Source organism: Culex pipiens, chromosome 1, assembly GCF_016801865.2.
Source record: "Culex pipiens pallens isolate TS chromosome 1, TS_CPP_V2, whole genome shotgun sequence".
NCBI classification, from domain to species: domain Eukaryota; kingdom Metazoa; phylum Arthropoda; class Insecta; order Diptera; family Culicidae; genus Culex; species Culex pipiens.
Genome location: NC_068937.1, coordinates 134017493 through 134030697, shown reverse-complemented (window position 1 = coordinate 134030697; position 13205 = coordinate 134017493). Strand labels below are relative to the sequence as shown.

The 13205-nt window shown below is 42.0% G+C and overlaps 1 protein-coding gene across 2 annotated transcripts in view; it reads right to left on the bottom strand.

Moving 5' to 3' along the window:
- Positions 1-13205, bottom strand: part of LOC120422589 (ETS-like protein pointed) — a 58117-nt gene that overhangs the window by 29565 nt on the left and 15347 nt on the right. The window contains exon 1 of one of the 2 annotated variants that reach the window (XM_039586081.2): positions 4570-5304. The exons of the other annotated variant lie outside the window; for it this stretch is intronic. Coding sequence (XP_039442015.1) covers positions 4570-4744 — 175 coding nt within the window. The 5' untranslated portion in view covers positions 4745-5304. Of the gene's footprint in view, positions 1-4569; positions 5305-13205 lie in introns of those variants that run through there. 2 annotated transcript variants of the gene reach the window in all.

The following is a 13205-nucleotide window of genomic DNA, read 5'->3' as shown; positions in this document are numbered from 1 at the left end:
CCGGTTTTTCGGAAAACTTCCCCGGTGCTTCAACTTAGAAATGAAAGGGGAAGAGAGAAGAAGAAAAACACAGTCTAAGGGAAATTGTGTGTGCCACTGTGCCAGCATAAGTAGAGTGAATGGAATTCTTGCTTCCGAAAGGAGCAGCAGGGCGACTGCTCAAACTTAGGTTTCGACGGATAAAAGTAAAATTTGAGAATAGCTTAAACTTGCAGTAAGTTTCTCTAACAGTGTATTGTTTTGTATTTACACGCACGTCAAATATCACTCAGATTTCGACGTCGAAACACTTCAAATGACGCTATTTGTGTACGCTTTTTGATCAGAAAAAGATCCAGCAACTAAATTTCAGACTCTGAATTAGCAAGACGAAAAATCTATTGAAAACAAGCCTTACCCGACAAACTTCGTTCTGCCTTTTTTCGTTTGTTGACGTTTTTGCTTTTTTGCTTATTCAGCCTCCTGTGATCAAAATTTGATTTTACGTAACTTTTCCCATACAATTTGCCGATGCTCCGGAATTGGTTCCAGAGTGGCCAAAGTGTCAATTAGTTAGCGTATAAACCTTCCTTGGACTTATACAAACCCAACGCAACAAAGAGCACCTCGATCCGACGCTCCGTTTTGAACTGATTCGCGTTCGAACAAAATCGTCGAAATTTTTTATATATATAGAGATAGATATAGATTTCTTCATTCTCTTTCTAACCTCAGAAATGAAACTTCACCTTCCCCAAAACCTTAGTCTTACCTTAGTTATTCTATATTCCTTGACTCAGGCATGAATTCTGAGTCAGTTCTCTTTTTTTACTCTGTTTTTGATAAATTTACTCAAATTTTGGAGAGTTTGATTCGAATTGTGAACGAAAATAAATCTGCTTTGAGTTCTTCTGAATAATTCACGTCCTCATGAAAATTTACTCATTAAACAAAATTTTAAAAACTGTAATCAAGAATTGTCACATTCCAAAATTATCCTGGCACATTTGAAAAGCAATGCCTCTTAATTTAATTAAAATAGAACTTAAATTGTATTACATTTCTGATAGTATTCATTAACAGTGTTTTGATTTTTTTACACACTTTTGGTACATTATTCAACATTTGATTTAAATTTAGTTTAAAATAGTACAAATGCCAACGATTTTTTCAACATTTTTCTAGGTTAAAAAAAAGATGCACTGATCTTTGTCAGAATCTTAATGTTATCAAGCAAAATTATAATATTTTCACCAAAGTTTATACAGCGTACATTAAAAAAAAAATCAATGCGCCGGATTTCCTAAAAATCAAGATAAAATTTCAAAATGTTCTATCTGCAAAGTTAACCCATAGCACATAGGTTTGTTTAAAAATTACTCTAGAAATATAGAGAGTTCTGAAAAAAAAAACTTAGCAAAAAAAATTAATAATTCTTTCCTTGCCGTAATATACACACCATATCAAAATCACTCAGTTTTCGCCGAAACTGAACCTACTCTAAATTTCTTGAAAGGAGAAAATGTCAGATTTGAGAGAATTTCACTCAGAATTCATCAAAAGTTTATAGAAATTTACCCAAATCTGATATTTTGCCCATTTTACTCATTTCTGAGTAGGTTCGTTTTTTACAAAAAACTGAGTTATTTGAAATTAAGGTGTACACTTCTACAGTGTTAATTTGCATGATTGCGTTACAAGAAATTCAAAATTGTAAAAAAGCAATAATATCGAGAAAAAAGTTGATTTACTTAAATAAGCATTTTAAGGAAAATTTTAAACAATATTATTAAGAATAAAATTTAAATTCTGAATAAAAATTAATGATCTTGTATTGATTGTTATTTTTTTTCTTTGGTAAACCCTCAAATAATTCAGATTCAGCTCTGGAGTTTTTTTTTTGAAGAGGTCCTATTTTTCCAAATTTTGCTTTTTGGGTGTTTTTGAAACCGCTTTGAGTCAGGGGTATTAAAAAACACCCAAAAAGCAAAAACTGAAAGTTTGGTTTATTGGACAATTTAAAAAAAAAACACCTCCAGAGTTTAAGCTTAAATCCGATCAAATTAGTTTTGTTTCAAAAATTCAACTTATAAATTATTTGTTCTCTTGTGCCTAAAATTCATACATCTTTTGCTTAGTTTTATTTAACAGTGTATTATTTATGGTTTGACAGCTGCACGTTTAAAAAGAGTTAACAAAGATGATTTTATGTTTTCGCTGTTTGAATCATCTTGTACATTAACGGAAATTGTTGTAAATTTTGAAAATTTCTGCAATTTTAATTTTTAAGCTGTTTTTTCTTTAATTACAAAAAAAGTCAAAGTGCTTAAATGTTAAAACTAGATTCCAGTTGTGCAAACACCATGTTCCCAAGAGAGGAGCAAAAACATAATGCATTCCAAAAAAAAGCCTGCAACAGGTGTCGATCGACCAGTTCACAGCAGGAACGGTTGAAAAAAGGGGACAAGACAACAGCAAGAAGAAGCGTCCTCTGGTCGCCAAAGGGCTCAATGAACTTCCCAAGACGAACGGTAGCGGATGGAGGTGACGACAAACGCGCGCGCGCCCGTTCTTCCGATTCCCAAGAAGATAGTGCAGAAGAGGTGCCGATGACATCCTCTCGCGTTACTAAAACATATCGCCAATATCCGATAGTTTTGCGCGCGCGAGCAATGTCCGGTCTCACGATCCACTGCTCGCGGAACCAGTTCTACCGGAATCTAGACCCCCGGGATGACACCCCTCCGGCCTGCGGGGGACAAATGCCTATTTCCGTTCCGGCGGTTAATCACCACTCTCTTGGTTTTGCCGTAAGGAAAACAATTTATTTACAGTTTCGAATCTTGACAGATGAATCGCGGGCGCGAAAAAAGGAACAACTCATAATCAAGTTATCATCGCCGAACAAGACGATAAACAGATAAAAAAGGTGGTCACAAAATCACTGCGTCGCGATTCGAGAGAAAGAAAGTAAAAGGCGAGAGGTGTTTTCCATTTCCGGTCGCGCGGGTGAACCTCCCTCGGCGAAGCAGAAGACGGGTTCATTTCCGTTCTTAAAGGGGTGGCCGTGTCAAGGCGGTGTTGAGGTTAAGGAAATTTAGTAAAATTTGCCTCCGGAGGAGGAAATCGGTTTTTGCGGAGTGCGAAGAGGGTTGGATTTTTTTTAGCTGTTTGATTGAGAGGAGATATTTGTATCTTTAAATTGACTATTGCGTCGTTTGTCAATCGATAAAACGGTGAGAGATGATAAACTTGTCAAAGTCTTGAAGAATGCTGGAGGGGATTTTCAAGGGTGGTCTTGCTTACTTTTTGAAGAACAAATATTGGTTAAATTTTGCGAGGCAAAGACTTTTTTTAAAGATATTGAAACAAAGCCGTTTAAAAAAATGTGTTTTTTTATGTCGAAAAAAACACCAGTCCCAAAAAATACAATTTTGAATGTTTAATTCACTCCAAAAACAGCGATTTTTTTCTGACGTATTTGGACGTACCATTTCTTAGAACTGGGTATTTTTTTATGAGCGTGTACGTGTTTTTCTTTACACTGTCAGTAAATATTAATGAAGTTCAATTTATTTAAATTAAATTTTAAGGAAATTTAGAAAAATACAAAAGCAAAATACAGAACAATTTTATTTCGTAAGAAAAGTTAACAATTTAGTGTTTTGTAAACATTTGCTTTAAATTTTCTAATTCGATTCAAATTTTAAAATCACCTCAAAATTACCCATCGTCGCCAATCGCGACCTTCCCACCGCGAAAATCACATTTCCGATCGCCCTTAAATTTCCCCACGCCAAAAGCCAATTCCAATCATTACCACAGTTTGAAAATTGAATTTTTAAACACTTAAATCCCCAATTGCCACCAATAATTTGCCATGCAAAAAAGGAGGGGGGAGGGGGGACCACACGCGTTTTGCGCGAGCGCGCCCTGGCCAGAACAATTATCACATTAGAAGAAAATCGTAGGAAATTCCAATTACTCACTTACGCGCCTAACCACCTTTTCCTCCCCGATGCTCTCCATCTCTCCGGGCTTTGGAGTGTGGGGTTAGGCGCGCGGGGAGATGCATTTTTTTCTTGTTCGAGGTGGAAAAGTGGAAAATTGAGAGTGTGGGGTAATTGTTTTTGGATATTGAAAAATTGCACCCGAAACCAAAGAAGAAAAAAAACGCTCGCTGCGCGAAATTAGACAACTGGAAAATTAATTCACTTAAACTGTGCTGATATGAGGGGGCGTCCGTGGGTCGTGAGAATTTCGAAAAACCAACGCAGCAAGCCTTGAACACATTTGGCGGTGGGCTCTTTTGATTGCGGCTGAAGACGAGACCACGACAAGCAACAGCTGAGATTTTCGCGGTGCGATGCACACCCAGTCGACGCGAACTGACAGCAGCAGGCTGTGAGTTTGGTGGCGCGTGAAGCGAGCGCGGGCTCGCTCGCTCGCGAGCTATTGTTTGATTGCACAAAAACATCCGCTGACATTGAACGTTGAAAGGAGTCGTCACCGTCATCGTAGTTGGCGGTGCCGTCTGAACTTGACGTTTGCGTAATAGTTTTGGGTGGTTTTGGATGCGCGCGTTCTAACCTTGGTGATGGCTGTGCAGTTGCTGGTGATGGCTGTGGTAGTGGTACAGGTTGCTGCTGTCCAGGTCGGGGTAGTAGTTGGCCGAAGCCAGCAGGGAGGACGGAGCGTAGTCGCCGGCATACGGGGACACGTTGGCCCCGTCCTGGAGGGACACGTCGTAGCTTTGCAGGACCATGGCCGCGGATGCTGACTGCTGGTGGTTATGGTTGATGTTCAGGTAATTGTTGTTGCTGCTAATACTGGACGGTGGCGGCTGGAGGTACTGGTGCTGGTAACTTCCGGTGGCCGACGAAGACGACACCGAGGACAGGATCTTGACGTGATCCGGTTCCAGGGTGCTGCTGCAGCCAGGAGGGCCCGCGAGCTGCGGCGTCACTAAACTGCACACTTTGCCGGATTTCACTTCACAGTCACTTCCCGAATTCCCACTGACTCTTTGCTTCCCTTCCAGACGTCTCAACTTCACAGGTTCACAAGCTGGCACTTGCAAGTCGCCAAGAGTTGTACATTTCGATCCTCTCAGAATACCCTCGCTTAATCCAAAAACCGCTTCCGGTCACTTCCCGTCACCTCTTCACCGATCATCTGGACGCGGGACTCCCTTTTTTCTTGCACAATTCTTCACTCCAAGTACGCAACCACTTCCGGTGGACGAACGAACGAGCGCGCGCGATCTAATCTTGAGCGCGACAGACACACGCGAAACAACTTGACAACGACGACGTCGTTTAGAGACTACTACGATCCCGCGAGACACCGGGTGCGTATGCGTCTTCGTCGTCGCTCCGGAATAACATCGCCGTGGGAGCGAGAGCTCCGACAGCAATCGTGCCGTCTCGCTCGGCAAAGCCGAACACAACTTCGGGTTGTTGTCTCTCTCGATGCGATGTTTCTCTCGCGTTTCTTCGTCTCTTCTATGCTCACAGACAGGATGTTACGAACTGGTGCTGTTCCCTTGCCGAAAAGTATTGCAATCCGGGCTGCGGCGGCGGCAGCCACCTGTCTTGTTCCGTTTCGTCGATCCTTCTCTGTTCTTTCGGTTCGTTCGCTCAGGACCTCGCACTGTTCTCATGTGAACCAAGCAACCCTCGAGTTTTTTGTGTTATGTTTTTGAGTTGCACACATGCGGCCGCTTGCTAGGATCCTTATGTTGCACGAACATGACGCATTTTAGCGCAAGTGAGGGAATTTCCATGTGTGGGAGAATTTTTGTTGAATGAAATTCGATGTCTTTATTTGATTAGGTTACACAGCGCACCGGTGAGCTGCTGCTGCTGCCGGTGTTGGTTCCTCTCCTTCGGAGGGGTCCCATGGGAAGTGTGCATTTTGTGATATTTGAGACCCGAGGGTGCAGTTTTTGGGTGCATTTTTAGTGCCTTGATTGGTTTTTTGCTGGAGATTTATTGGTTTTATTTACGATTCCCAGCGTTGTTTGGGTGGTGTTGCTACGGAAATAGATCCAAACAGGGCCTACTAGGTATCTGTCAAACGAAGAATCTTTAGTAGACTGTTGACCTCATGCCCGATTCCGTATTGAAGAATACTGATCCGGACTTCAGCGATCTTTGATCCGTCAGCACTTTACCTTAAAATTTCGCATTACACGCTTAATCTAGGATACCACACCCTCCCCTTTCAGAAATTAATAGCATCTTTACAACTCTAAAATATCGACGAATTTTGTGCGGAAATCAATATCCAAATGCTTGTCCTACTTCGAACCAAACACTCCTTAAATTCCTGTCACTCGTGCACGCTAATCTCTGACTACCTTTTTTTAAATTACTATGTTACGATTAACTAAAATTTGCGTAATGTTTACGTTCTGAAGTTGACGGATCAAGCAAATCGCACAAAACTAAGCGTACACGCTTACCAAAAATCACGATTTTCTTAGTTCAATTTTCCACTTTTTCCAAAAAATATTGTTATATGGGTTGAATTAAAAAATTACATTTTTTTGGAAAAGGTCGACAACAGAACAACGAATTTATTTTGACAAACTACACGCAATTTATTTTGACAAACTACACGCTCAACCGAAATAACTCATTTCGAAGTATTTTCAATCAGAGTTCGTCAATATTTCTTGTGCTGAATGGGTAAATATGTTGTTTTAAAGCACATTTTTTAACAAAAACTGAACAAAAATGAAAACATCCATAATTCATTCCTGTGTTCATTCAGTCACTTTGTTCAACTTCTGTCAAATCCAATTCGCAAATATTAATGTTTTTTCGAAAGCCAGGGAATGTTTCCAAACATGACAGTTCTTTGTTTACATACACGCAGAAAAATAAGGCATATTTGAATCAACAAAACGTTTTGTTGATTTGAAAATCAAGAAATTTGTTTCAACACTAAACGTCAAAGCAACTTTTTCAAAACAAAAAAAGATTTTTGTCGAATTGAGAAAATCAAGGTTTGTTTCAACGCAAAATCGGCGTTGATTATATTCAACAAAAAAATTTTTGAATCAAACCTCGTACAGGCTGATTCTACAAAATATTTTTCTGCGTGTAGCTACACTCTGACGAGTGGAGTGTGATTTCAAGGTTTAAACTATCTCCACCATATTTTTTCAGTGGGCTTGATTTGTACAAATCCAAAATAAAACGCAACTTTAACATCGTAAACGTCTCGTCAACATTTCCATTCATAAAGCTTTCAACCAACAAACGAGGAACCCCTCCCCGTAGAGGAGATCCCAATCAGCCCATATCGTCGATATTCGATCACCAGGGTTGTTCCCCACCCCTGAACTAACTACTGGCTATTCAACTGGTAGCCGTCGTCGTCGTCGTCGCCTACTTTGCTCTTTTGCCGTTCTTTTTTTTTCTTCGACAATATCGGAAAGCAAAACGAAGACGACGACGACGAAGGAAAGTAACCCAGCTGAACTTTCAAGCTCCGCACAGAGAGAGAGAGATAGAGCGCGCGCTGGTGGCACCGGAAATCAGACACAATAAAGCTGGAGAACCACCTCCTCCTAGTCGATGATCAATAAAACCTGATGCCCTTCCTCAATAATATCTCCCTCATGTAAAGGTCTAATGTGCCATCTTCTTCCTCACTGCACAACCTTGTTATTAGTCTTTACCGTGCATTTCCTCCCGGCATCGAGTGTGTGTGTGTGTGGAGTGAAGAAAAAAGTGACAGAAAAGGGGCCACTTTTTGCTCGAAACGAAAAAAGGTACACACGTGACGATAAGGAATTCCGGAAACTTTTCCACAACCCAAAAAAAGAAACACCCGGAATTCTTCGCCCGTGAGTAATTCAATCCAAGCAGGCGTATCAATAATGCACTTTAGCGTGCATATACTCATCAATGGCTGCCTCGATCGTCGTAACGACTCGAAATCTGACAGGGTTGAAAAAGGCTAATCTGGCTTTGTCTTGTTTTTCTTTGGGTTAAAAAAAGGGAAACATAAATCCTTGAGGATCGGTTTTGAATAATTTTCTAATGTGATGCCACCACTTCTCAGGGGTTAGGCTTGTGCTGTTTGGGGTAGTTAACCGCCCTCGCTTCCTGTCACGTACCACACAAACTCAGAAGAAGAAAAAAGAAGGTTGAAGAGATCGTGTACCCTTGTTCAGGAGAAAGCCTTTTTTCAAAACAACAACATTACACAAATGGATTTTTATTATGCGTTGCGTTGTCAAAGAGAAAAACAACAATCATCGTTTCGACGATGGGCCCGCAACGGTTGATTCGAGATTGAAGTGGCGCACGTGTTCCCGGGATCCCAACTCCCTTCAATTAACTGCTTAGATGTGAGCAGGATTTGCGTTTTGGGAGATGTTCAACCCAAAAATGGGTAATATTGAGTAACAGTGTAAGTTTTGATAGCTTGCTGACGTAGAGAAAAAAGCTCGAATTTGACAAATCTCAGATAACCCAGTAGGTCAAATTGAGTACTAAAGCCCTATGTCAATTTTTATGTACAACGGTAAAAAACACGATTAAAAACCATTTCTGATCACTTTTTTTTATTTTAATGCAAAAAAAAAAATATATATTGACAAGACAACATTTTTTCGATGAATCAACTATGGTCCCCTTGGAACGAGCTGTAAAATAGGAGCTTTTCTGTCAAGAAGGACCACGAGGTTAATTTTTCCAAATTGATTTAAAAATCAATTTTAAACTCTTTGTGGTCGTACAAAGGGTCATTGTACTCAGACCCAATTTGGTAGAGATCTGAGTGATTTTAGATCAGAGTCAACTGTCAGATTTGTGCACGCATAACCGAAATTAGCGATTTTTGATAGAGTTGAGGTAAAATGCAAGCGCGCAAATGTCACCAGCTGTCCCCAGCTATTCTCCCACGGTCGGCAATCTCTCGAGGTCATCGCCAGTCACAAACTGACACCCTCCAATCCAACTTATTACCACCATGCGTGCTCGCCTTTGACAGTCGGGCTTGTACGCAGAAAATGTTACGTTCAAAACAGAGTAAAAATTATAATGGAAAAGTATAATTTATGACCCGCCAACTGCTACCACCACCACCACCACCACTTAGTCGCAGTAAGCACCTGTATCTGTTCGTACCGCGATGCACTCCAGGCCTACTACTACCCTCATCAGAGCGCCGTCCTGAAGTCCTTAAAAAAGTACGACTCAAACAAGGGGGAGATCGGCGCGCTCGCCGAACCGTTAAATGAACAAACAACCCCAAAATGAATTGCTCGCGAGTCCTTTTCTGTAAATTACGAGAGCCAAAAGTCATTAAAAAAAACAGCGCCCCCTCGTGACGTGGAGACACTGCGGAGAGTGTGGGAAATGTGCAGTCAAGGTGAAAAAATGCACCCCTGGCTTAATAACATCATTTTTTTTGTTTTAAAAAACGCAGAAGTCACCAAAGTTCCCACGCTACTAATTTGAATTTGAAAACATATCGCGACGCAATTTCGAGAAATGAAATTTCGATGTTTTGTTCCCTTTAAAAAAAGACGCGCACACACACAGTTTAAAACCTCATCAGCGTGTGTTTGGTAAATTTCCAGCGATTAATTAAATTGAGCATACATTTGCATGTCATTAATTAAAAGGGAGATGACAGCAATCGCAGCAAGCGACGCCATCTTGGATTGGCGCAAGGCGTTACAACAATCAAGGTGTGTGCGCGCAACAAAGGCAGCGGCAGCATAAACACAACGTTTCGATCGCGATCAACATTTGGATGTTTGTGTGTATAAAGTGGGAAAGAGTGCGTTGATGCGGGCTTTTATTATTTCTTTTTTCGAGATTTTCTCACGATTGCTTTTATTGTTTTTTGATAATTTATTTTATGCTAATAAAAGCGACGACGCGAAGGTGAGGGTCACCGCCGAGGTGCTGTTCTAGCTTTTGATTGCTCTGGAAGATGATTCTCTTTGTTGGACTCAAACTATGGTGGCCCAATTCCACTTCAGCGTGCACAACTGACAGCGGCGGCGCAAGGTGGTACAACGAGCAAGGTGGAAAATCATCAGATTCGTCAACCATCTTTGAGACCGCTGCGCTGCCCAACGGCATCGGCGGTACTTCGGTCTATGAAACGACCATAAAATCACAATTTCTCGCCTCATTGACGAGATCATTGAGCAGCAGTTCCCCCCTCCCGATATCGCCGTAACGAACCAGATCGGAACCCCGGCCCATCGACTGCGTCGTCGTCGGCGATCAAAAATAATTAAATTGCTAGCTAATTAATTGAACCATCGCGCGCGCCCGGGCTCGGCTCCCGGGGTCCCAAACCGGAAACGAAAGTCCCCCTTCACCGTCGATTCCCGCGCGGAGGAAGTAAAAGTCGGTTGATTCGCATCTTGCAGCATCCAGTGATCGTAGAGCGCGCGTGAGAAAATGAAATTGTCAATCGCGAACCGATCAGAACCGAGTCGTTCAGTCGACGACTATCCGAGTCTGGTGGACAACGTTGTCTACGCACGTAGCGAAAACGCTAGCGGCGTTTAATTTCCAACATCCGTTCGGAGTCCGGACGTGCTGGAGAACGCAAAGACTGCTGGAAAGAACGGGCTGAAGGAGAAAGAAACGCACGGCAATTGAAACAAACAACAAGCCGATGATGGTTGGAAAAAGAGTAAACAATTTAATTGAATATTCATTATGTTGATAAAGGCTGGCGCGCACGCTTCGAAGAAGCGACTCAGTGATGTGTAATTCTGATCATCTTGCTCACCTTACTGTGTGACACCACCTTGCTACCAAGCTGTCAAAGTACACGCTGAATTGTACTGCAGAAGAGTCAATAGTGTTTTGATCTAGCAACACACCTCTGTGCGTTGCACCACCTTGATCAGCTGTCAAACTAGAACACGCTGAATCGGAAACACCTCAATCGCATTACACGCTCACGAAACTTTAACCAACTTAAAAACTTTAAACCTTTTCCCCTCCCTGACCAATCGCATCGGAAGTTTGCTCTCGGGCCCGATCACTGGTTCGACCCGCCCGGAAGCATCAGCTTCGACAATTTGCCCCGCGAAGGTATCAATTTTGGGCTGGATTTCGGGCCATGGAATGGGCCACATTAGCGGAGAGGCGCCACCAACGGCGTGCCGATCCGATCAGATTTGCATAATTTCATCCAAACTGGATCACCCCATCATCATCGGAGGAGAAGGGCACGCGAGCAAGACCGTGGTTGAGGCCCTGTCGACGTCCGTCCGGAAGTGGGGACCGTTACTCGCGCCGTACGCTATCCAGAGAGGCTCTCGTACACACACGCGCCAGCTTAAATTAAGATCTTCGAGTCCGAGTCGGGCGCGTCGTTCTCGGTAATAGCTCGGTGGCTTCGTTTGTGGGTTGTTCGTACGGGCCGAGAGTTGACAGAGAACGGCACACAAAACAGAAGCCGTCAGGTGAGAAAACCGCAACATATGACCGGGCTCCAGACATTTTTCGGCACTCAACCAACATCCGGCCCTTTAATCGGGGTAACGTTAAACCACTTCTTCCGACAGGGGTGTCTCAGTGGGCTCTGAACTGTCACTTGTAACGTCATGCAAAGTTACTCAGATTTCGTCAAAATTGAACTCAAAATCTGACCTTTAACTTTACCTAAAAGTGACGTTTGGCTTCAGAACTCTGTTTTGCGTAGGTTCAGCCTTTACTAAAACCAAGCAATTTTGAACGAGGTTCGCCAATGACAATTCCAACTGTCAATAACTCATCGCCGAGCAAGAGCCTCCTGTTCCGGCGATACAAAGGATCACCCCAGCTACTTAAAAATGCAGCGGCAGACGCAATTTATATTCAAAATAGTCCGCGTCGCGTGCAGTCAGACTAGGAGCTTTTCGCGACGTGACCATGAACGCGCGCTGGAAGTTCAACCCAATCCAAGAAATTGAGACAAAAGAGTGCGCTACGCTGCCATAATTTCATAATGTTTGCAACGCAACGTCACCGAGTTTGACAGCTACCGGCGAAGCGGTCGGTGGTGTGAAATTCGACATTTGACCAGCGTGCGGCGTGTTTGGAGTCGGTTTCTAATCAAAGGAGGCAGCCGCGGCGGCAATGTTAGACCAAATTTGCAAGTCAAATGTTTGAAAGGAAGAAAATATGCCATGTTTACATTGCAGCAGGCGTCGCGAGGCACGAACTGTCAAACGGTACAATGCAGACCCGAAAAGTGGCACGATTTGACTCATTTGTCGACTTCTTTATTGATTATTACCAAAGAACGTTTGATTCTTATTTTCTAGATTTCAAAAGTTAAAATAATGTCTGGCTTGAATTAAAAAAAAAGTTTGCAAAACAGCTGATAAAAAGATAACAAACAGCTTTCGTCTAAATTCTAATTTATTAACTGAACACCAGTCGAATTTGCATAAGGAATAAAGTTGTCACACATGTTGTTTCGGCCATAAATTTTAGTAAAGTTGAAATTATAATGCGAATTCGGTAGACGATTTATCGCAGTTCAAAATTTATGCACACCTTGCCGAATCTTAAGCCGCGTGGCAGCTGTCAAATGGAGTGCACACACATCTGAAACTAAGCAAGTTTTGCTTGATTATTTTCCAAACAGTCCAGAGTAATGTTCAACTATTTTAAATGTTTCCCTAATTTTTATGGGTAACATTTAATCAAGCTCTCAAAACTGGCTGAATTTCCGAATCCGAAAAAAAAACATCGATAAGCGTATACAGCTAGGAAAATCTGTCAAATCTACACGTGTAATTAAAAACATTTAGATTTGAAAACTCCTCACAAAAACAATTTTTTGCTGAGCTGTCAAACGATACACGATTAACTGGGATCAATTAAATTTCGTAGAATTAGCTTTTTAGGTTTCATCCCAAAACTAAATTTGATCTTAAATTGATTTCGCAGAATTCCAAAACTGTCACCCAGCTGAATCCGATTCGGATCACATTTCGCCGGACCCAATTAGGGTGCGTCACTTCCGGAGCAAATTTCAAGCAAATCTGGACTCCCAATAAAAACGTAGTCTCGGATATTCGAGTGCCCATTTGTATGGGCTGTGAAGGAGTAAGGATCGGAAACGACGACGACGACGACTAGGAGGGCTCGTACAGAATTAATAATGATGATGATGATGACAACGAATCGCGTTACTCGATCCTTTTTTCCACCACCACCACAAGAAACGGTGACGGGAAGATC